We start from the raw sequence: 25,352 nt of genomic DNA on the forward strand, positions 1-25,352 counted from the left end.
GCGCACCAAAAGGACCATTTTATCACGGGGCGCTTACAAGAGGGCAAGTTTTATTCTCTGTTTTTGGCTTAAAAAAGAAAACGTGTACTAAAATATCAATTTATTCTTGAGTCACTAAGCATTACTTCAGTCATTTTATCTTACTGAAGCAAGAAAATTTGAACAGAAAATTTATGTAATGTCCTTCAGTGCAACAACGTAGGTGTAACAGCAGCGGTATATAAAAAGAAAACGAATGCAAACTGTATAAAGTACAATGTATATGTGAAAAATATTTACAAATAGACAAATTTACCTTATTTGACAATAATGTGTGATAAACTAAAGCTACATCAGAATAGCTAAATTATAAAAGAAAGAAAAGTATGTGGACGTTGGAAGAAAATGTTAATCACTATCACCACCATTAATAACATCACTATTATGTGTGTGTGTGGGGGGGGGGGGGGGGGGGACTGATGGGCAATCAGGCGGGGTACACCCTGGACAGAGAGCCAGTCCATCGCAGGGCAGCACAGAGACACTCAGGATAAACAATCACGCACACACACACTCACACCTAAAGACAATTTAGACAGACCAATCAACCTAACAGTCATGTTTTTGGACTGTGGGAGGAAGCCGGAGGACCCGGAGAGAACCCACGTATGCACAGGGAGACCATGCAAAAGCAAACCCAGGACCTATTTGCTGCAAGGCAACAGCTCTAACCACTGCACAGCCATATATATATATATATATATATATATGCCTGTGATTTCCATGCATTTGCCTGTGATTTCCATGCATTTCCTATATATATATATATATATATATATATATATATATATATATATATATAGGAAATGCATGGAAATCACAGGCATGCATTTTTTTCAAAAGGTAATATTTGTAACTACATCTCCCCATAGCAACATCATCTTTATAAACAGTGACATTTTTTAATTTCTCGATTTGGAACGTCTGCTGAATGAATATTCTTCTAAATGTCCTCCTTTGAGTTTGAGGGAGGAGGAGTAAAACCCTCCTGATATTTGGATGATGCAAGAGGAGGAGATAAAGGACGAGAGGAGAGGGAGAGATGTGAAGAAGCAGAAAAAGTTGTGGAACTTGAGAACAGAGATCACGTCTGTGGAAGTCTTTCATCACTGTCTGTGTTAAAAGTTTGGACTTGCACAATTTTATTTTTAATTGTGCACAAACTCCTCCACAGCGGAGCAACGATGCAGCACACCTGGCTCTACCTTCTGTCTGGCCTCAGCCTCAGTTTGGTGCTCCTCAGCAGAGCAGAGGAAGGTCTGGAGTTCCCTAACTTTGACGGGAAGGACAGGGTCCTGGACATCAACGAGCGCAACTACAAGAAGGCCCTGAGGAGGTACGACCTGCTGTGCCTATTCTACCACGAACCCGTGCCAGCCAGTAAGGGTCTGCAGAAGCGCTTCCAGATGACTGAGCTGGTGCTGGAGGTGAGAACTCAGAGAAGTCAGGTTAGAGCAAACATCTAGACCATGGCTGGTGTTCTTTACGGGAAAACCGGCCAAATGCACAGGGTGCTCCATGATTCGTACCCTTAACTCTCCTGCTACATTTCCACTTAAACCTGCCGGCAACATGCCATCACTCATCTCAGATCAGAGATGTAGAGACAGAATGAGCTGGAACAGATTCAATTCTGTCAGATGCAGAAACCATACTCATCCTCTAAGTGTTTAAGATGAAGACTCTCACTGACTGATCTACCTGCACACACTGGTTTTGATCCCATGATGTCCTCTATCCAGGGACTGTTTCTGGGTCATTCTGGTAATTATAGCGTGTTCTCAAAACTGTTCAAAATTACTTTCACTTCATGGCCCTGCATCTTAGCATTTTTATCCACTCTTGGCAACATTCTGAGTTCTCTTGAGATTTTTAAATAGTATAAGTGAGGTACATAAAGTAAGCTTCCCCCTTCTGGTAAAACTCGTAATCTGACCCACAGCTTTTACAGATTTTTGTTTTAAACTGCAGAAAAACCCATTTCTGACATGTAAAATTGTTAGTATGTTGATTTATTTGTTGTGAACCCCCCAGCTCACAGCTCAAGTCCTGGAGAACAAAGACATTGGTTTTGGGATGGTGGACGCCCAGAGGGACGCCAAAGTAGCACAGAAACTTGGTTTGTTCTTTCATGAGACAAATGTTGCTGTTTTTTGACCATTTAAAATGTTTCCAGTCGATCAGTGAGGTCTAACAGGGAGCGTTGCTGTTGTCTGGCCAGGTTTGGAAGAGGTGGGCAGCTTGTACGTGTTTAAGGACGACCGGATCATCGAGTTTGACGGGGAGCTCTCATCAGACACGCTGGTGGAATTTCTTTTGGATGTAAGGAACAAAATTTCCACTTTTTGTTCACCAAAAACATCTTTAAAGTAGGGCTGCACAATATATCGCAAATATATCGTTATCGCGATATCAGCATGCACAATATGCATATCGCAAACAACAGATAAATATCGGAATGAATGGTCGGCTCAAATGTTTGCTACACATAATGCATTCTGTCAATCAAACGGAAGCACGATGCTTATTTTAAACAAATCAAACAGAGCTCTTCACCCATTTGGCCAACTGGGTGGGTTCTCATAGGTTAGATGCTCGCCCCCGAGGCGGTCGGCCCTTAATTTAATGGTTAGCAAACACCTGAGTTAGCTTTGTTCTGCTCTTTCTGCTGATTCAGCTTTTCCCGGGATCCACTGATTGCCTTTTCTTGTTCATTTTCTTTTTCCCTTTCCTCACATCTTTTGCTTTTCTCTTTTTTATGATATTTTCATTTTTTTAAATTTCTTTGTTTTTGATTATTTTTGTTCCTGAGTAAAATCGTCATCGCAATATTAGACACAGTTATCGCATATAGTTTTCCTAATATTGTGCCGCCCTACTTTAAAGTATATTCCACCCCAAAGTGATGCTATTTCCCCTAGAGTTAGAAAAGTGGGGAAAATCATTTTGCTACCAGCCCATTCATTTTCCTGGTCTGGGATTATTCTGTTTGCTTTAGCTTAGCATTAACAATGTAAGTGAATGGTAACAGCTAGCATTTCAATTACATATGTTTATTGTTTTTTTTTTTTGGCAGATGCTTTTATGCAAAGCGACGTACAATTGTACTTAAAATCAGATACCTACTTCTGTAAATACATATGCATGGCTACTAGGCCTATACCAGGAACAGTTTTAGCATGACAATTTGCACTAAATATGCCAGAGTACATGGCAGATGATGTATCTTTTGGGGCTGCGGTGTCAAGTCCTTGTGCCTTAAGCCGGGCGTACACTGTGCGACTTTTTCACTCGTAGCACTCAGCTTCAGCTCAAACTGTACGACTTCATCGCAGGGCAGATCTCACGAGTCATGTGCTCACACTGTACGACCCAGTTCTTGGATGCGACCCGACTGCTCACACTGTACGTCTGGTAGCAACATGCCGGACATAAAAATATGCTAAAAATAGCAGTTTTTACACAACACGTCAGACTTTTTTGTTTTGCCTGTTGTCCTTCGGGAGTGCTGCAGGAGGACACACAGGGATTTATGGGGTTGGATGAGGAAAACGAAATAAAGAAAGTAAATCTGTGTTTTGTGATCAGTTTAGTTTGACATGAACACGACAAACACGCTTTGTTGACAATCCTTGTGAGTAAAAAAATGTGTAGAAATAAAACCAACGACGTGTGTTATTAGGGAAATAGCAGGTGAGCGGCGTTGATGCAGGATTGCGCATGTGCCGTGAGTGGTTCTGATACTTTTTGGGTCGCAGCTGCTCGCAGCACCACTTCAACAGTGCGATACCCTCACGAGGGACGAGCAAAATATTAAACACGCCAGAAGTCCGTGCGAGCTCACGACTGCTGATCGGTAGCTGGTCGCGTGGTGTTAATCGCCTCTCGTAACCCCCCGTACACTACACGACGCTCAGCGCAAAACTCGCCCCGATCTTGTGGATTCTCGCATGAGTAGAAAATCGGCTCAAAAAAGTGAAAAAGTCGCAGTGTACGCCCGGCTTTACACAGAGGCTTTTGGCGGTGCAATGTCTTCATGTAGTTCTAATTCTAAATGGACTCCTGCAATATCTTCGTGTTACTTATTATTTTGATTTTCTTTCGATACCGATGTCACCAAGAAAAATTTGGATAGATATTGAGAAATTTTATGACTTTTTTTTTTACACTAAATGCTAGCTGTTACCATTCATTTGTTTATGCTAAGCTAATGCATACAGAATTAGGGGAATGATGACTACGCTGGTTACAAATGCCTTTTTGCACTTTTCTAACTCTGGGGAATAGGACAACAGACTCATTTCCCCTTAGGGGTGGAATATCTGTTAAGTAAAAATGTTTGCATCTTTAATTAAGTTAAAAATCTCCTTAAAACTCCTGGATTATTTTTGAGTAAAGTAAGATAAGTACGACATGCTAGCTTGTCAAAATAGGTTCTACTTTATGTCCATCTTAAAGTACAATCTCCACTCTTTTTTAGTTTTTAAACACATAAAACAGTCCTAACATTTATGTCACAAAAACAATCTATGAACAGCTGAAGAGACTATGTAGAACAGCTACTAGCTGTTAGCAAGCTAGCAAACAGCTACTAGCTGTTAGCAAGCTAGCAAACAGCTAATTAAAAAGTAAAGAGGTAGCTGTAAGAAAAAATAAGTTATTAATAAGATGTGCTGTTTTTGCTTTTGCAGCATTGTGAAACTATAAGAGCTTCCGTTGATCCTTCAGAATAAGAGTCTTTCACATAAAAAATAAAACCTAAAACATTACCATAGTTAATTTAACGCAAGACATTGTGGGTATTTTTAGTTTATTTTTTATTTTAGAGCAAAAATCCTAAACATTTTGCACTTTTTGCCTTTAAAAGTTTACTTTAATCTCAACACTTCCTCTTTACTTTTGCCTCCAAGCAGCTCTAATGTGCAAAGAGACAACTTTAGTTCACTGAAAATGAAACATGCAAATTCACTTTTAGGTGCTGGAGGACCCGGTGGAAATAATCAACAACGCCATGGAGCTGAGAGCCTTTGAGAGGATGGAGGAAGACATCCGCCTCATCGGCTACTTCAAAGGGGAAGACTCATGTTGGTGTTTCCAACTCCTTCTCTCACACACACAAATGAATGTTGGGTTAAAACCCCACTCCTAAATCTTCCTCCTGAGATGATGTTACATCACCACCAATGTCTGGTGAACAGAAACCTCATTCCACTTTCACTCCGTCTCACGAGACACTTTAAATAGCCTCCGGCGCTCCATGTAATGGGTCAAACTGCAATTATAGTTATTCTTAGTGAACTATAAAAAGCTAAAGAAAAGAGGATAAAGTACAGCACGGAAGAAGCTATCTGATTTGGTATGACGGCGGCACAAAATTTCATTATGACATCATCTGAGTCCAGTAGGCTGGTCCTTGGTGGTAACCTTGTTGGGAGCAGAGCCAGGAGCTCTTTACAAACGTATAAAAGTGTATTAAGGGAGTCTTGGTCACCAGAGGTGGAAAGTAACAAATTACATTTACTCACGTTACTGTAACTGAGTAGCTTTTATGTGTATTTATACTTTTTAAGTCATTTTTAAAATCTGTACTTTTACTTTTACTTGAGAACGTTTTAAAAAAAAGAATTGTAATTCGCTACATTTTAAATAATTTCCGTTTCTGAGTAAAAGTACATTTTAGGCTTAATAAATTAAAAATACTGCGTGTAGCAGTGTTGGAACAGAAAGAGACACCTGCATGAGCGCCGCGTCTAAACCGTTGGGTGGGTGGGGGTGGGGTGGGAGTGGGGGGGGGTACACTTTGGATAATGAGGACAAACAGCCATTTTTACCGCAGCTTTGCTCAAAAACATCAGTTCAGTCCCTGTGATCCACTCGCTGTTTACCTCCTCTCTCCCTCCTCTCCTGTGGGTTGGAACCCGTACCTTCACGCACCGGTGTGACATCATCAGAATTCTTGACATGTGTTTCTCTACCGCTCTGCACGGCAGCAGCAAAATAACGTTTAGCGCCCATAACAAGCGGATTCTCAGCGCTTTGCTCATAAAACAGAAGACCTGCAGGCCTCTGAGAGTTAAAACATCCTGATGCTGTTCAGGTGTAAACATTGTGCTCCATCCCTGTTTGAACTCAGAAGATGCTCCTTGATGCCACAGATATGCAATGATTTAGCTTGTTTCCTAATTTGACTCCAGAATAAGAGATTAAAGTATTACAAAAGCAGTTCAATGTAGTTACATTAGTCATGACGTGTGTGTGTGTGTGTGTGTGTGTGTGTGTGTGTGTGTGTGTGTGTGTGTGTGCGCGCACACACGAGTGAATTGTGAACTGGCGTTGTGATTTTGCACTACTTAGATGTAGTCATCCTTATGCTGACAAAAATGTAACCAAGTAACTTTTACTTTGAGTACATTTTATTTACGATACTTTTTACTTTTACGTGAGTAAAAATTTAGGCAAGTACTTTTACTTGTACTTGAGTAAAAAATGATCAAAATATTGGTACTCGTACTTAGGTAAGAAATTTTAGTACTCTTTCCACATCTGTTGGTCACTCGTGGATCCGTGATCCTGGGAAATTGAATGAAGATAATGAATTTTACAGCCAGCTTTTCTCATCATACACCATAAACCAGAATGTGACCAGAATATTGAACTTTCGCTTTACTGTGTGTTTAGTTTCTATCGTTTCCTCTTCAGATTGCCATCCTTCTCTCTGTCGCTTGCATTCTCAGACTTCCAAGCTTTTCAGGAGGCCTCGGAGAGATTTCAACCCTACATCAAGTTTTTTGCTACATTTGATAAGTCAGTAAGTATAAACATGCGTAAGACTCTTCAGATTCGATTTTAGTTTTTATTTTGTGACTTGACATCTTTCACCAACCGGTTCATACCAAAAGAGTTGTTACTTTTCACTCATTTGGATCATTTTTTATATTTTTTTTATAAATCTGAATTTTGCCTAAAATCATTTAAAAGTGAGATTAGGAAACACAAACATGAATGAATCCTGCAAAAAGGACAAGTTCCTTCCAAGGGTTTTTACGACGTTTTTTTAAAATGAACCTTTTTAACATTGTGTCACAGGCAGAAATGGGTGTTGAATACAATTTAGAATGAGAAACAGAGCTTTTTTTTGCTAATTTATCAGGACTTGTCCGAACCTTTAAAATTATACGGAAAGCAATAGAAAACAAGGGATTTTTGAGATGCTGGAAAAATAAATTCTAGGATCTCGGAAAATAACTAGTCATGCTAAAGTAACTAACAAATGTAGGCTATGTGCAATAGCATCATTTCAAATGTACATTTTCAAACAAACGGAGTTCATGACAAATGTTTGCCAATTTTCCTCAATGTTAGGCCAAAGATAGGCCTAGTTTTATTGCAGGCTACTAGCCAAATATTAGCTAACATTTGCGTAAAAGGTTAGCTTAGCCTTGTTTTAAGACAGTAGCAACATAACATCGCTCTACGTTAAGCTAATAAATGCTGCTAAGAGCTACACATGTAAAAGTCACAGCAAAAATCCTCATAAAGGATTTATTAAGTGTAAGGATTGACGCTAGGACCCAGAAACGCAGGAGTGAACTGCAAACGGGAAGCTATTTTATTTTAACTATTTAGACTTCTCCGTCAGCTGGAATGCGAAGTCGAATGCACACAATGATGAAGACCTTTCCTTTGGGACTTGTCTGATGACTGGGGAGTGTTCCCCACCTGGACAATAGAGGGTGTAGTGCTTTTCTTGGGGGGGAGGGCTGCTGCCACCACTGCAGTCACATCTCTAGTCCACGATAGTGTGTTCTCTATCGTTTATTTGTGTTTATGTTGTGTTTATGTATGTCAGTCTTTTTAACACAGACACATTTGTCCCTCATTTTCCTCCACCTCTTCAAGCAGTCGTCACTTCCAAACCCACGTTTCCTGTCAAGACTATCACAAATTGAAAGTTTGCTGCATATCTTTGGGTGTATAAACGTTCATATCTTCAGACTTTTTTCTGCCAGACGCTCTCCGTTAAGCTCTGCTGCTAGATATCTTCAGCACTTATCTTTTTGATGGGGAAATGGCAGTGCTGTTAGCGATTTTAAAGGAATCAGTGTCCTGACTGATCACAGACTTGTGGTTTTTGTCACTTTCTACTGTCTCCATCACCCTCTGTGGGCCTGCCATAGAGCCCTTGCCTCAATGCATGGCTTGTCGTGTCTCCGTCACAACACAGTATAAATCAGGCTTACTTGCTCTTATGAAATGTGAATAGTTATCCTGAAGCCTTTTTCAAAAATCAACCGTGCCACTTTGCCACAAAACAGAGGCAGCATCAGGGAGCCTTTGGTCATTCGATTCAATTCAATTCAATTCAATTCAATTCAATTCAATTCAATTCAAAAATACTTCATTAATCCCAGAGGGAAATTGATTGCTGTAGTAGCTCAGAATGATTATAATAATCAAGTCATCAAAGAGTTGTTGTATATTACAATGGCTGTTGGCAGGAAGGATCTCCAGTAGCGGTCAGTGTTGCAGCCAAACTGAAGAATCCTCTGACTGAAGACACTCTTCCGTTGTCGGACAGTCTTGTGAAGAGAATGCTCAGAGTTGTCCATAAATTTCTTGATTCTCTGGAGAATCCTTCTTTGCATTATCTCCTCCAGTGGTTCCACAGTCGTCCCCAGAACAGAACCAGTCTTTTTTGTTAGGCTGTTGAGCCTTTTCAGGTCCCTGCTTCTGATGCTGACCAGCACCTGATTTATCAATGCCCATTATGATCGATGGAAGAGATGGGTTGAATTTCCTCTTTCTCTGTCTCCATTTTGCTCACGCTCTGCATCCACGCTTCTTGCGTTTTAGCTCTTTTGGGATTTGTGGCTTCAGTTGAGGTATTATTTCAGCCTTCCCAATGTTCATCAGCTGCTCCCGATTGTAAACCAGCTTGTTACCATGGTTACGCATCATAACAAATGCTCAAAAAGTGAAAAAATTGCGGTAAAAATCCTCCAAGCTTCACAGCACCAGAAACAGAAAAGTAAAATGCCAAAAAAAATACCGTTTTTCTTGATAAACTAGAAGAAAAAATGTCCAAAAAAAGGCTAAACTTACATATAGTCAACAGAGCTACTCCAACATGCAGCCACCCAGAGCAGCGCAGTTCCGGAAAGTTCATAAGTAGTCAGCCTGTGGTGGCGCGATTGTGTTTTTCAACAAAGATGTCGCAATGGTGGCACGAAGGGGGTGGTCTTCACTCTGTTGACGCGTTTTTCCAATTGCCTTTTTAGCTTGAACGTAACTTGTTTTTTTTATCTTGATTGAAGTCACGCTTCTTAGGTTATTTTCATAAGCTGCTCCAAAAGGTGACCATCCTTCAAACTCCCCATAAACTGTCATGGTGATTAGTACTTCAGCTCCAACATCACTGCATCACTCCAGTTTGCCATCTCAGCTTGCCGGCTGGGGCTTGGCGGACATTCCACCGGTGATCACAGCATCACCCTCTGTTGGGCGAAAAAGTGATCTTCTGTCAGAATTTTGGTAATATTACTAACAAGCGTTATATTCCCGCCTCGTCATGCCGCCACTGTGCATTTAAAAGATACACCATGGCGGCAGTGGTACCTGATATGCTGCCACAGTGTGTCTTTTGGAAGCGGCTTCAGTTGCGTAAGCATGCTGAATGAGAAAATATTTAGAGACTCAGGAGTGCTAAGAGAGTATAATGCACTCCAGTAGGCATGGCAACGGTAAAGGGTGCTACGCTTGATATTAGTTTTAATGAAACAATAATGAATTAGAATGACATCCAGTGATAGGGATTGCGTTGTCACATGGTTATAGGTGGCGAAACATCTTTCCCTAAAGATGAATGAAGTAAACTTTTACGAGCCGTTCATGGAGGAGCCAGCCATTCTGCCAGGAAGACCATTGACAGAGATGGACATTGTCGAGTTTGTCCACCAACACAGGAGGTTAGGCTGACTTATTAATGGGACCTTAGATTTACTAGAACATTCATTTAAATGGAAGTTACCGACACAGTGATGGTTACAGGGCTACACTGAGGAAACTCCGGGCTGAGAACATGTTCGAGGTTTGGGTAAGTCATTTCCTTTGGAAGCAGATAAAAAACATCTGATGCAAAAAAAAAAAAAAGATCGTTCATTCAAAGTTCTTCTGCAGCATAAATACGTCTGTTTTTGATCTCTAGGAGGACGATATGGATGGAATACACATTGTTGCCTTTGCTGAGGAAGAAGATCCAGGTCTGGATTTTCAAAACTTAACTTTCTGTTGTTTGAGATGTTTTGACCAGTTTTGGCTTGAGCCCAGATGAGATGGTTCTTCTCGGTTTTATGCAGATGGGTACGAGTTTCTGGAGATCCTGAAAGATGTTGCCAGAGACAACACCAACAACCCATATCTCAGCATCGTCTGGATCGATCCTGACGACTTCCCCTTGGTTCTGCCTCACCTTCTCTTATGATTCCACACACCAGAACAGTCTTTATGTTTCACAAGAAGACCTTTTTACATGAGAGTCTTGTCTTTTCCCCACAGTTGACCACTTACTGGGAGAAAACCTTCAAGGTGGACCTGTTTAGACCACAGATAGGTGTGGTCAATGTCACTGATGTAAGTGAGGATCACGGAGTGGATTATCCTCAGGTAGCTGATCTTAGAACGTTTTCTTTCATGGCGCTGTGTTACAGGCTGACAGTGTTTGGTTGGACATGTCAAATGACGAGGACCTGCCCACGGCGGAGGACCTGGAGGACTGGATCGAGGATGTCTTGTCGGGGAGAGTGAACACAGAAGATGACGACGAGTTTGCCGATGACCCAGAAAATGACCACTACATCCTCGAGGAGAGCGATGAAAATCCAGACACAGATGAAGAAGATGACGGCGATGATTAAACCATCTTGCTTAGTAATCTAGTGGTTCAGATGTGAGTTAAAGACAGAATCGTTTAGATAAATAAACAGCTGAAACCTTTCTTAAATGTTTAAAGGTGTGGATGTAGTTATTTAAAAAATTCAAGCTAGAATAGATGGCTGTTTTAGAAGATTCATGTAATGTCCGGAGAATTGTGGTCTCATTTATCCGCTTAGCGCCTGAAGCTGTTATTCTCCTCTACTGACCAAGGATTTGTTCCTTTAACTCGGAGGCAACGATGGAGCAGCATCATGATGAAACTGGACCTTTGTACCAAAGCAAGAAGCTGTAACCTTCCACAAAGCTGAAAAGAACTGTTGGGTCATCGTGTTCAGTTTGGAAGTAAAATAAATGTTAAGGCTTGAATTGCATCCTGGTATTTGTGCCAACCACTGACTCCCACTGAAACAAAATGGAGACACTGATTAATCACAGTGGTGCAATACATTAATACAACAGATGTGATTGATTAAAAAGAAATGGATTCATCTGTCAATGAGCATTTTCATACTGAATTATTAAACACTGGTAAATAATTTAGTGATGCTACACCTCATAATGGTGGTGGAGATCTCAGAGGAGAAGGAGGCTTTAAAGGATTTCTGTCCAGACAGTTCTGGGGATATAAAACATTGCTGAGGTACAGGACCGAAAGCTACCAAGCTTTGCCTTGTCAGATTCAACTGTGGACGCATTTACCCATCCATCCAACCCTTTATCCATCCAGCATCCATCCATCCAACTTTTCATCCAGCTCAGTGACCTAGTGGTAGAGTGTCCGCCCTGGGAATGGGAGTTCAAATCCCAGTCGAGTCATGCCAAAGGCTTTATAAAAGTTGGACCCAAAGCCTCCCTACTTTACACTCAGCTTTAGGTGTTAGATTGGGTGGTTAAACCACCAAATAGTTCCCGAGCGCAACCACTGCTGCAGCTCACTACTCCCCACTGGGATGGGTCAAATGCAAAGGACAATTTTCACCACACCTGTGTGTGTCACTGTCATGTTTGGGGGAAGGCGCCTAACCCGAGACATGCAGAACACAACACAGACCAAGGATGGGGGTAAAAAATAAAATAGTTTATTTAGGGAGAGAACGTGTTTATGGAGAACGGTGAGTAGGTCCAGGCGGGTCTGAGCATCCAAATCCTGGAGTCCTGAGGTGAGTATCCTAGAGCGCAGTGGCCAGAGGCAAAAACTGGAATCCTGAAGGAGACAAAGAATCCTGAGTCAGCTCCTGGAGGATTTAGTAAAAATTCCAAAAGGTTCCAAAAACCCTAGAGTAAAACAAAAACACTTCACGAATATATATTATCCTAGAGATCCTAGAGTAGACACGAGTGGCTGGGTACTGCCAAGCTGAGGCAATCTTCCGGCGTTGAATTGTGTCCTCCATCCACCTTAAGTAGGAACCACCCCGCTGATTGCTGATCAGGAACACCTGGGCACTCCCTCTCCTGGCAAGAGACTCAAAGATGTTAAGGAGAATGAGGAGTACTCACCCCGGCTCATGACAGTAACAACTATGGAACTTAGTCTTTAATCCATCCATCCATCCATCCATCCATCCATCCATCTCTCTAAGGAGGCCCAAACCATGACTCCTCCACCACCAAAGTCTGATTCTAACCCCCCAACAGAAAAGGTTTGTTTTAGTCTCTTTAATGTTGGATCCAGTTCTCTTAGCTCTGAGGATTTGCCTTTTAGCTCAGATCCTTTTTCCCTGCGACAAACTGGACCATCCTAATCAGACCAGACAAAGGTTTTATCCATGCTCCATCACCTATGAACAAGACACCAAGTTACCAGAAGTCATCTGATCACAGGAGACTAGACTGCGGAACAGATGTGGTCCGGTTTCAGCACGGCTTCCACATTAATCAAAAATGATTGAGTCCAGTCGGAACATCCACACCGGTTATGGTGCAGAGTGGATCTGGACGTGGATCTCTGGAAAGTTTCGGCATAACATTTATTTTTCTGGACACTGCACACAGGTCGTCATGAAGTAAAAACAAAATGACATGGGCCAGATAGGAAGTGAGACGTGTTTCAGTAAAGTACATCCAGTTTATTTCTAAATAAAGCCTGTCGCTTTTTTTTAATTTATTTTTTTGCCATCTTTAGTTTTATTATTAGTCAGCTGTGGATGATAGTTTACGTTATTTTCACAGGTATATCTTCTAATGTCTGGAGAAGTTCAGCACAGGAACTGCAGTCGGTGTGAATGACAGTCCGCTGTTCGGAAACCAGACCGCGTCCGTACCGCACTCGATGTAAAACAGACCAAATCCAAACTTTACCGCAGCGATCGACCTTTTTTCTGCTTGAAAACTACTAACTCAGACTTGGAACATCTGACAAGCTGCGCATTTGTGCTGGTGTTATATTTATGTGATAAAATAATTCTAAATGACCTTTGAATGACAGGTGTTGAAATGTTCTGTAGTCTTTTTTTAGGTGAAAGGCTGCCTGCTGCGATGAGGTTTTGCATCACTGTACGGAAAGCAAAGACGCAGACTTTCTCCTCCATAGGGAGGAAGAATAAAAACGTAACACTGTGGGTGTTTGCGATTTAAGAAATAGAATTTAAAACAGCACATAACACACCGGAGTCAGTTCCTGCTCAACCCCACAGCAGCAAGAAGCCGAGGGACGTCCCCTCACAACTCCATCTGCATGTAACCAAGTCATTACAGGACAAATGGAAAGGGAGAAATGAAGGGAGGAAAACATTCCATTTAGATGCAAATGTTCCTCATTTCCCCTTCTATCCATCCTTTTCCTCCCTAGCCTGCTGTCACACGGAGGGGAGGGGGATTGAGGCGAGAACAGATGAGTTCCGACAGGCCGCCGCCGTGCCCCGTGGCTCAGGGAGGGAGGAGGCGGTTGGTTTTCAGGGTCGGACACCGACACTCATTTACCCACAAGGCCCTGGCTGCACAGCTCGGACAGGCTGACGATGAGCCAATTACCACGGAGCTCCATGACAACGAAGAAGCCACCAAAACGGGGATATTCAGTCCGGGCATGTCACACTGCAGGCAGGACACCTAATGCTCAGGGACAGAGGAGGATGTTGTGGAGGCTGGAGCCAGACAAGAAGTCAGTAGTACACAGGGAAAAGCTGATGAACTCAACAGTTAGAATGGGAGAAAGGGGACGACTTCCTGTGCGTGTGACACCCAAGTGCGTCCAAACACACACCTAAGGACAAGTTAGAGAGACCAGTCAACGTGACAGTCATGTTTCTGGACCATGAGAGGAAGCTGGAAAACCCGGAGGGAACTCACGCACGCACAGGAAGAACATGCAAACTCCTTGCAGAAAGACCCAGGTTGGAATTTGAACCCAGGACCTTATTTCTGCAAGGAAACAGTGCTAACCACTGCACCGCTGTGCAGCCCCACAATGATTTAATCACCAGCAATTGGTCCAACTTAGAGAAAATTTCTGAATCTGCCCACTCACTTCTAGACATCGACTCTATTGTGTGCTGTAGGTCTTCACTATAAATGTTATGATTTCTTAGTTAAAAAAATGGTGGTTTTATAAGAAACTGTTTCAAACTAGTAATTTCCATTGTTTACTTGTCATGTAGCGTTAATTTACACTTTAGATTTGAAACTTTTGTATTTCTTCAAGATAAAAATGACATTTTTGTGTCATGTGCAGTGGTGCTCCCAAGGGGTGGCCCTTCCTGAAAATTGGTGCCCCCACAGGAAAGAAAAGTATTAATATATCAAATCATAAATTCATTTAATTTATTCAAGACGTTAATGTAAAACCCAATATAAAATTACACAATTAATGAGTAATTAATCTAAATTGTTTTTGAAATTATACATTTTTCTGCTGCTCACAGTGGCGTGTCCAGATTAGGGTTGTCACGGTAACCGGTATAGCGGTAAACCCCGGTAAAAAAGTTGACAATAAAGATAACCATCCAGTTTTTAAAAAACTAAATTATCTCGGTGGGTTTACCGTGGCCGCGGTTTTGGCGCGGTGACCCTTACCAGCCACCGTCGCTTCAGCTGAAGTTCCCGCGGCGAGCACACGCACTTTTTAGTTTGCAACGGCACCAAAACTTTGAAGCTGAAATAATGGCCGAAGGAGGAGACGGCAGCGCCCAGGACATCCATCAGCCCTCAAAAAAGACTAAATCGGAAGTATGGGCATATTTTGGATTTCTGAAAAATGCTGAGGGACAGTTAATAGAAGACTGCTATCCCGTTTGCAGAACGTGCAGGAAACAAGTGTCTGCAAAAGGTAACACTTCGAATCTAATGGCACATCTGCGTGACCATCACCCACGTCTCTACAGCCAGTGCAAGGTAAGTTAACATTAGCATTTTAGCTTAAATGCATGACGCGAGGACTTTTGGCTGAGGGAGAATGCAACGAGTCACTATATACTGCAGCCGCAGCGTCCTCTGGCAGCATTTACACCGTGTCACGGACACCCTGTTGCTGGATGAAGCATCTTATTTGTTGATGATGAAGAGAAATATACAATTAGTTCCTTGTCATTGATTTGTTTACTTATTCAATGCCATTTATACTTGAACATTTGGATTTGATTACATAGTGTAGTAGTTATTTTAGTAATTTGTTTAAAGTGGATATTTATTTTAAATACATATTTTTTAAGGTTGACTTGTACAGCGCTCAAGTCAAGTGTGGACTGGAGTTTTAGATTTTCATTTTGATAATGAAGAAAACAAGTATATGAGAAAACAAGTGGTGTTTCTTTCATTTGTTTACATATTGTTTATGTTTTGAATGTTTGGATTTGTATAATTTAAACCTGCACTGACTACTGTAACATGTTCCAGAAAAATAAGCTATTTGTTCCTTTACTTGTGAAAAGTTGCACTTTTGCTAAGGCTTTGTGTTATTTCAGGTTTAATAAACAATATTAAACCTTTTCAGAACTATTTCAGTTTGTGTAGAACAGGACTATCAATGCTTTCTGAACATATGCAACACCGTTTAAAAAATACCGCGATAATACCGAAAACCGTGATAATTTTGGTCACAATAACCGTGAGCTTAAATTTTCATACTGTGACAACCCTAGTCCAGATCTATTAAAATGGGGTGGCCCAGGTGAGGCACTACTTTGTGCATATGTGGCACCAGTGGTTAGGTTTTTTTGTTTTACTTCAAGCCTTTTGTGCAATGTGAAAAGCTTATTTAAAGGCAATTTGGTGTGGTGACACCTGGGGTGACCAATCATATTCCAAGGGTGGCATGTGCTACCCCAGGCCACTCCCTGGCCACGCCCCTGGCTGCTCACCATTTTAAAAAATGCTTATATCATCATAGTTTTAGCAACAGGTAAATTAAACTAAAACAATTTAATTCTAAAATAAAATCTGAAATAACATTTCAAGTAATTTGAGTTAAGTGTTTTGGATACATATTGTTTTTTTTTATTAAATAAGAATAAAGGAGCAACTCAGTGCATCACCACAGGCTAAACTCTCCCAGAGTTACCACAAGGACCCTTTTGGAGTGCCACCCCAAAATTTTCTTTAGCCTCATCAGGCCACCCTTATCAAATTTTTCTGGGGGTATCCCTGGTCAAGTGAGAGAGAGGAGAGAGAGAGAGAGAGAGAGAGAGAGAGAGAGAGAGAGAGAGAGAGAGAGAGAGAATCCCATATGCTGAAATAAATCATTACATTTTTAGCTCAACCCCATAAATTGCGAGCTGTCTCAGACTTTATGAGTGACGTGAATAAAAACAGCAATGTACGCCCTGATTCTGAAAGAGCTAAGAGGACAAAAACACATGCAATGCTTCAACAAACAGAGTTTGATAGTGGACAAAATAGCCCAAGCAAGTAATTATCACTAACAAATAAATAAATAAACAGGTAATAAGTAAAATACAAAGGAAATGTAGAATACAAATTAAAATACAAGCAAACAGGCAACACAGCTTTCTGATCTGAAATCTGCTCTCCAGGCAACACTACCACACAACAGCTGACACAGCAAGAGGAACAACTATCCACATCAATGTACCATATATCGTTCACTCCGCCCATCAGTCAGGTGCCGAACGTGCAACAGCTGGCGCACAAAGAGTGGGTGAGCACGAAAAACCTCTTTCACACCAAGTGCGGCACAGAGTTGGGCCCAATCCCTATACTCGCACTGCGCCCTACGGTCTTCTATGAAGTGCACTTGGAGGAACGCTTCGAGTGCCTGGTACACAAGTGTGCAAATAATTGCTGAAACATAGTGTGTTTCTCAATGTCAAGGCGCCTGGCCTTGCGAGACCGTAAACAAGAGGACAAACACATGCAACACACTTTAAAGACCTGCGGATACCCGACATGGGCAATAAACAAAGGAAAACAACAAACAACAACAGAAAGAAAAGAACAACCAAAGCAAAGTACTAGAAATCCCAAAAGGCAAGAACCAAAACCAGTGATAACCCTACCATACATCAAAGGCATAACAGAAAAAGTAAGAGCAACAATGAAAAAACACAACATAAACACACCAACAAAACCATACACAACAGTTAGAAACAGACTAGTGCACCCAAAAGATAAAATACCATCTGGACTTAAATGTGGAGTCGTTTACGAAATCCCATGCAAACTCTGCAGTAAAGCATACATAGGAGAAACCGGACGCCAACTCAACACACGAACAATAGAACATAGAAAGGAGTGCGAGAAAGAGGCAAGTCGAAAACACACAAGAGCAGCAAAAGAAGAAGCAGAAAGTACAATAAAGAAGTCAGCCGTAACAGATCACTGCATAAGAGAAAACCATGTAATGGACTGGGACAACACAAGGATCATAAACACCGAACAACAAAAATACTAAATATGGATAAAAGAAGCCATAGAGATAAGGAGACGTGGATGTGGGACCATGAACTGAGACGATGGAGTTTACTCATTGGATCGTGCATGGGACTGCATCATCGGAGAGAGGAGAGCGGGCAGCAGAGGGCGACAACGTCCTCTGCTGCCCGCGGATAAATGGAGAAGGAAGTGACGCCACCATCAGCGTCAGCTCTGAGGATGTTTGTAGTCACAAACAAAACATTGCAGGTAATTAAACCTTTTCTGTGTTTTAAAAAGAACTGAAAGGTGGAAATTGTGTTTATGTTTATTTAATTAACTATGTAAGTGAGTTGCTACCTGCTAGCCAACAAAGCTGCAACTACTAAGCAACTACCCAACCATAGATAACTTATTTGGATTAAAAAAAAACATTTTAAATTAGCTGACTCATGTTTAAACTTGAAATTAGCCCCCGAAGTAGCTACCAGCTTCTGATCTGCAGTCCTTTTGAAAATACCGCTGCATACTCTGGGTAATTTTTGACCAAGGCTACAAGACATTTCCCCTCGCTCAGCTAGCTAAACGGCTAACAAACGGAGAACACATGCCTCGGTAGAATATGAACATTGGAAAACGGCTTGGCGGCTCCGATGATGTATCTCCTAGGCAACCGGGGCGGGGCCAAGACATCAAGGCAAGGTTCCTTGGCATTGAAAAACACCCAGGGAGCATTATGTCATCGACAGCAACGCTAGCTAACACTGCTGCACCGACAATCGTAATTTGACTACGGCCGGTGTTGTGCCATAAATCGACTCGCTGCCAAAAAATGATTAGCTTAGTTTTTCCCAGTTCGGAAGTTGTTTTAAGTGTTGCTATTTGTCTTAAACGTTCACAATGAGGATATATTAATCCTTTTTGCAATATTTGCGATTGAAAGATGGTTTATGGTAAGAACTGGCTTTCTTTATGTTACAGCCTTGATACTAAAAAATAAATAAACAATGTAAAATGGCGCCCTGTATTGAATGTAAACGTTGTATAAATGTAAATAAACAATTCTCCAGTGATTAGATTTTTTCCCCCTTTCCTTTCTTTAGTGGCTAATCATTTTTTGGCAGCGAGTCGATTTATGGCACAACACCGGCAAAAAGCTCCAGAGTTGATTCAACTAGTTGCAATAACCAAATTTTATCACAGGATGTAATTTTTACGTCATTTCTACGTAACGCACCATTAATAGCAAACACAAGTTGGCAAAATATGATGCAACACAGGTTTTCTTTTGACTTATTTTTGAAAAAAAAAAAAAAAAATCAGTCACAATTTTTTTCCACACAGGCTGAGCATGATAATAGTCTACCTCCTGCATTAGCTGGGTCAAACCATGACCCCTCCACCATCAGTCTGATTCTAACCACCCTTACAGAAAAAGTTCATTTTAGCTTCTTGGATTGAAGAGAGATGAGTTCTGACACATTGCTGCTCTGCCCCGTGGCTCAGAAAGTGAGGAGTCAGTTTGTTTTCAGGGTCAGACACCAAGTACCTGCCTTGAGCTCTTCGCCTGGTAGAGTTGCTGAATGGGACTTGTAATTAACTACTGCTGATTGGTGGTAACTCAGTGGCTAATGATATTAGCAGATGTTGCAAACAATGAACATTTCTATAATCGGAAGAGTTGCTAGAAAATATTCAAAGGAAAAGAAAAGTTTGAGAAGACGTTTTCTTTCATTCACCTCTGCCTTTGTTGGGTATAACAACAAAGCAAGCATCCATTGTCCCATCTTTTTACATCTCTGTTACTGTGGGCACCTTTTGGAGTTGATCAGTAATGCCACTGACATGATATCTTAGAAAAGTCTTTAAAGGGTCAATTTTGTGTGGACAGAACAAATGAAAGCACCCAAGCCTTGCCAAACATCGTGGGAAAAACACGCTGATTCTCTGAACACTTGTGTCTGGGTAACTGTGTTGGAGGACAAGGTCAATACTTAAAAGAGACACTGTCTTCAATCAGTCTTTGCTGGATTTCACAGAGTTGGAGAGCAACAATGATGCTTCTTGTTGGGTGAAAAGGGAAGTCCTTCTACCATGATTTGGTCATCTTTCAACCTAGAAAACTCGGCATTGGCAGATCCACGATTCGCTGTGTGACAGCTGTTGTCGGACCAAGGGGGTGGGTGGGTGGTAGTGGCAGATGCGCTCTTTGACGACTGGTGCTCCCACCTTACATGTGTGACGTGTGTTTGGACTTGCCTGTTTTACAAGCTCAGTTACTGCTCTATGTAGAAGACCACAGGCGAAGGACAACATTAAGAACGGTTAATACCCACCAACTAGTAAGGCCCAGCCCCAATACTCGCACTTCCACCTTTGCATCCTTCAATTGCGTGTTCCTGGCCAGGGGTGTGAGTGCGTAGGTGTCTCGGTCCTCAAGTGCGGAAGCTGACCACGACCCTTTTGCACCCTTGATCCACATTTTGCCAAGTGCTTGTTTGTTTGAAAGTTGTTAATAAAGGTTTAAAAAAAGTAGGACAAACAACTGGCATGCAGTATTGGGATTGGGCCTTATTTTACACCCAAATAATGTTTTCTGTCAAAGAGCAAACTATTTTGGGAAGTGCTGCCACCTACAGGCTCGGCAGGGCATTGCGAATGTACTTCACAATGCCCTGATTATTTCACTGAAAACGAGATGGTGTGTACCCAGGGTTTTTTCCTAGCTGGGCGAGAGAGGATATTGTTTTACAAAACACAGCTACGTGTGTTCATGGTGTAAATAACGCAGTTCACCACAGTTAAGAGACCGCAGTGGCTCAGGTGATAGAGCGGGTTGTTGGATGCTGCTGAGTCCATGGGCAACCCGCCTTGCCTCCTGGTGGTGGTTGGAGGGACTGGTGGTGCCAGCGTACGGCAAGCCTCGCCTCTGTCAGTGAGCCCTAGGGCAGCAGTGGCTACATTCACAATTAAAACAGCAGGAAAAATCATTGGTGCCCAACTGCCCTCTGTCCAGGAACTGTACATCAGCAGGACCAGGAAAAAGGCAGTGAATATTGTCCAAGATGCCACACATCCTGCATCTACTCTCTTCCATCTCCTCCCATCTGGCAGACGCTATAGATCACTGTACACAAAAACCACCAGACACAAGAACAGTTTCTTTCCTTCAGCTATTTCTCTCCTGAATCTGTAGATTATTTTACCATCCTTTTACTATAGTTTTTAATACTTAATCAGTATGCTTATGGATATGTGTGTGTGTGTGTGCGTGCGTGCGTGTGTGTGTGGGTATGTATATATGTATATAGGTGTGTGCGTAAATGAACATGTGTGTGGGTATACATGTTCTTATGTGTTTTTAGGTATTTTTATTCTCATTTATTATGGTTGTTGTATGTTTTAGAGAGCGAACATCTACCGAAGACAAATTCCTTGTAAATGTAATTTTTACTTGGCCAATAAATCTGAAATCTGAATCTGATTGTAGCTCATCATCACCAGCATGTGAAAGTGTGTGTGAATGGGTGAATGACTGTTGTGAAGCACCTTGGGGGGTTGTACAACTCTAAGAAGGCACTATACAAATACAAGCTATTTCACAGGTCTGGATAGAATGTTTATCTTAAAGAGCAAGTCACCCCCTGCCAGATTCTTACTCAATTCCCACTTCCTGTTTGAAAAATGCAACAAATGCTGTTGCCTAGCAGACCAAGAGGGCGGGGCCACTAACAAATACACACACTCACAACATTGTGACATCATAATGTACCATCGAACATCATAGTGTACCTCTTAGCCAATAGCGATGGCAGATTTAAATTCAAATGCAGTGCTGAGTTTTTGCCTGACAACGGTGCATCGCTGAGTTTTAGGCAGATTATTTAAATTTTAACTAAGATGCACTAAAGTGCCGAGTTATTGACTGAACGTGTCTACAGATAAATTATACACTCATTTAGTTTAGTTGATTTGAGGGTGACTTGCTCTTTAATAAAACATTGACTCAAAAACTGCATTTTCCTCTTTACTTTAATATTCATTTGGTGATGAGGTAAAAATGACCTTAAATGATACTAATGCAAAAGTTTTACAAACTTTCTAAAAAGTTTTTATTTTTTCTTACAAAAATCAATCCATCCTCATCACAAATCCACCCACCAGACTCCGAGCTGCGACAGAGGCCTGTAACCCAGCAACAGTGTTTGTTTCCATAAATACAGAGTAAGAAAAAAATGTCAAATCGACCAGGAGGCACAGTCATATCGGGCTTGTAGAAAAACCAAATCAAGCACAAGTCTTTGAAATTTGAGCGACATGTTCTTTAAATTCATCTTTGATTTTTCTTTTAGAAAGAAACCATTTAAAAATTAAATAACCTGACAGTTACATGTTTACCCACCAGAGGGCAGCAGAGGACAATTAACTTTGTGATCCATGACCTGACAAAAGATTTTTTTTATTTTTTAAAAGTGAGTTACCAGAGCAGGCACCATGGAGCTGATGGGGTCATTTAGCTTATTTTTATTTAAAAATGTATGTAATAAATCATGCAAACGAAGCAGGAATGGTCTCCGAGCCAAGGAGGTGAAGTGAGGAAAACCAGATAGTCCAGTTGGGAGGGAGGTTCCACCTTGCTGCAGCTCTAATTGTTGATCATGATAAAGAATGGTGGCAACAGTGAGCCCTGAGAGACGACATCATGTGACATTACACTCTTCATTCACAATAATGCTCATTTTCATCCCACATTTCCCCTTTTTCTCCCTGTATGCCTCCAGATCTTTTCCTTCATAGGCAGAATTTGGATGTGGAGCACCCCCAGAGGCTACGAGGTAAGGTGTATGAATGGACGTTAGCTTTATACGCAGACACCTCAGAGGCCCAGCGTGTCTAAATCTGGTGAATCAGTAGTTTTTTTAGTATTATTCCAGGTGACGCGGAAGCAGACACAAAAGCCCTGAGAGGATTACTAAACTGCAGAGGTGAAAAAAAGGGGGCAAAATGTCTTTGGGCACGTGTCCGTATCAGTTTTATCCCGTGCTCCTCAACTACAGCTGGGATGTTTTTGCTTTTATGGCACCTGGAGAAGAAAAATGCACCCAAACAACTCAAAGCATCTCATGTTGGTGGCTAATGCTAGCCCTCCTGGTTGCCGTGGTAACGCCACGAGCCTCAGCAGGAGGAGCTCAGCCTCTCCTGCTGAGCTGAACCTTAAGAAACTTTCTGCACCATTCTGAAGCCCGTTTCTGTGTATAAAGTATAACTGATCATATCCTGTTGGAGAAAACTTCTCGAAGAACCTCAGCTTGGAGAAATTACCTTTTGACATGCAGGAGTGATGAGCTAACGGCTAGTCTGAACAGAGCCAAGACAAACACGTGTTGCTGCTTTACTAAAACAGCTCCAGTCTCCTGAGCTGAAAAAACAAGACTTTGAGTGATGGTGAGGATTTAACATTTTTACGGCTTTCTACTAATTTTTTTAGGACTTTTCGTGCGAGTTTTAAATTTAAACGCAAATTTGGCGTCTAAAAGAAAAACACGACAGTTTGAGTAATCATTATTCTTGCACAGTTTTGTTTTACTGCTGTAACATTGCAGGTAAAACAACACATTTAATGGTTTTGACACAAAAAAATCTTCTAGATTTTCTCTAACCATGGTGCGGTGAGCAAAAAAACACTTTTTTTTAAAGCGAACTGAACTTTTTTTGTTTGTTTTTGAAGATCTTCACATCTGAACAGAACCCCTTATGTAATTGGATCAGTCCCAAAGTGTGGTCAGAGCTGCAGTTTTTGCTGTTAACCCGTGTCTCTAATGGTCAGGGTATCTGCAGGTTTAAGGGAGCCAAATTTATGACTATTTAAGACCTTTTTTAAGGCCACTTTGACCAAATTTAAGCTTGTCGTCGTTTTCCTCCGCTTAACCGGGTCCGGGTCGCGGGGGCAGCATCCCAACTAGGGAGCACCAGACCGTCCTCTCCCCGGCCACCTCCACCAGCTCCTCCGGCAGGACCCCAAGGTGTTCCCGGACCAGATTGGAGATGTAACCTCTCCAACGTGCCCTGGGTTGACCCGGGGGCCTCCTGCCGACAGGACATGCCCGAAACACCTCCCCAGGGAGGCGTCCAGGAGGCATCATGACCAGATGCCCAAACCACCTCAACTGACTCCTTTTGATCCAGATCCAAATTTAAGCGATTTTTTAAATTAATTTTATGCTATAATTTCCAGCTATTGCCTGGAACCGGTGCTAACCACGTCGCGAACATGGGATTAGCCATCCAGTTACCATTAAACTTGCACTTCTCCATGGCGCAAGCTCCCACTAGCTTAACCAGCTAACATGCTCATCTAAAATTAGTCCCCTTTCACAACCAACTGAATGTGTACGGTTCCGCTTACGCCAGCATCGTACACAAAAAATACTGAAATTCACGAAAATGTCATAGAAATAAAATGATCTAGTTTATTGGGTCTTTGGTAATTTAAGACCTCTGGAAACTTATTTAAGGATTATTTGTCATTTTTAAGGATTTTCAAGGCCTTAAATTTGGAAAAGTAAATTTAAGACTTTTTAAGACTCTTTAAGGACCCGCGGGTACCCTGAGTGGTACCTGGACCGGTTCTGAGGAGATGTTCCATCATCTAAAACACAACAAAACAGAATAGCAGCGAAAGGAAGGAACACTCAAGTTTCAGTATGGAACAAATCATTCTTGTTGAGCGGTTAGGATGAACTTTATGTGTAAATAAGCTTTTAATGTGAAATTTAAAAGTAAAAATGTAAAGAAAAACTTTGATTTTGGTTGTGTTTTGACTAGCCTTTAGCCCAGCAATCCTGTATTTTAAACAGAGGCCCATCTGGAAGCAGGTAATTATAACTTTTAGACAAAAACACTTGAAAATGGGTGAAAATCCCTTCACGGGTGGGCACAGACTCATCCTTCAATCTGTCTGTCTCCTGGAAACGGTCTCCGTGTCTCCAAGCGTGACGTAACTTGGGCCTCGTTTGGCTGATTGTGCAGACACAAAAAACAAAAACGACAGTATGTGCACACGAAACGCTCGTCCAAACCCCGCCTGCCACAGCTTTTCGTTCAAAATACCAATAAACTCTGACGTGTGTGATATAGATTTGTATATTTTTATATATAAAAACACGAAAAAGAACAAATAAAAACTTCAAACCCAAAAGGAAAACATTAGTGAGCACGTGGCGGATTGAGAGCAGCGTCCTACACGGAGGTCTCGGACTGTAGTCGCAGGACAAACTTGTGGGATTTGGGGTCGATGTACTCCTCAGACATTTGGATGTAAGGGATCTTCTTGGACCTCACCACCAGACTGAAGTCCACGCACTTGAGCAAAAAGATGGTCCCGTCCTTCAGGCCGCTGGTGACCGACGCCTCGCTGATGAGCGTCCACCGTCGGGCCATCCAGTGGTTCTGGTTGTACTGCAGGGTGGGGCCTGGCGTCAGGTAGCTCTCCAGGAAGGCCTGGAGGAGGGGAGAAGAACAAATGAGTAACAGAGTCTTTCCAGAGCCAGCAGGAGACTGATGGAAGCAGTTTG

At 41.8% G+C, this 25,352-nt stretch overlaps 2 protein-coding genes across 6 annotated transcripts in view; one reads left to right on the forward strand and one right to left on the reverse strand.

Moving 5' to 3' along the window:
* Positions 1 to 1,052: 1,052 nt before the first annotated feature.
* On the forward strand, positions 1,053 to 11,332 carry LOC107381038 (calsequestrin-2). Its single transcript, XM_015952518.3, has 11 exons — positions 1,053 to 1,466; positions 2,074 to 2,158; positions 2,261 to 2,361; positions 5,015 to 5,123; positions 6,774 to 6,847; positions 9,874 to 10,004; positions 10,087 to 10,132; positions 10,244 to 10,298; positions 10,395 to 10,495; positions 10,594 to 10,668; positions 10,746 to 11,332. The coding sequence occupies exons 1-11, from the start codon at positions 1,224 to 1,226 to the stop codon at positions 10,950 to 10,952; spliced, it is 1,227 nt and encodes a 408-aa protein (XP_015808004.3). The 5' UTR covers positions 1,053 to 1,223; the 3' UTR covers positions 10,953 to 11,332.
* A 10,534-nt stretch (positions 11,333 to 21,866) lies between these two features.
* LOC107381036 (vang-like protein 1) overlaps positions 21,867 to 25,352 on the reverse strand; it is a 93,937-nt gene continuing 90,451 nt past the window's right edge. For all 5 annotated transcript variants that reach the window (XM_070544198.1, XM_015952515.3, XM_070544199.1 and 2 more), the window contains one exon: positions 21,867 to 25,278. In XM_070544198.1, coding sequence (XP_070400299.1) covers positions 25,018 to 25,278 — 261 coding nt within the window. In that variant the 3' untranslated portion in view covers positions 21,867 to 25,017. The remainder of the gene's footprint in view (positions 25,279 to 25,352) is intronic.

This window comes from Nothobranchius furzeri, chromosome 14 (genome assembly GCF_043380555.1).
Source record: "Nothobranchius furzeri strain GRZ-AD chromosome 14, NfurGRZ-RIMD1, whole genome shotgun sequence".
Taxonomy (NCBI): domain Eukaryota; kingdom Metazoa; phylum Chordata; class Actinopteri; order Cyprinodontiformes; family Nothobranchiidae; genus Nothobranchius; species Nothobranchius furzeri.

Coding starts and splice junctions, on each gene's coding strand:
- LOC107381038 (XM_015952518.3), top strand. CDS start 1,224: ATGCAGCACACCTGGCTCTACCTTCTGTCTGGCCTCAGCCTCAGTTTG. Junction 10,133..10,243: donor AGAACATGTTCGAGGTTTGG/GTAAGTCATTTC, acceptor TTTGATCTCTAG/GAGGACGATATGGATGGAAT. Junction 10,669..10,745: donor GTGTGGTCAATGTCACTGAT/GTAAGTGAGGAT, acceptor GCTGTGTTACAG/GCTGACAGTGTTTGGTTGGA.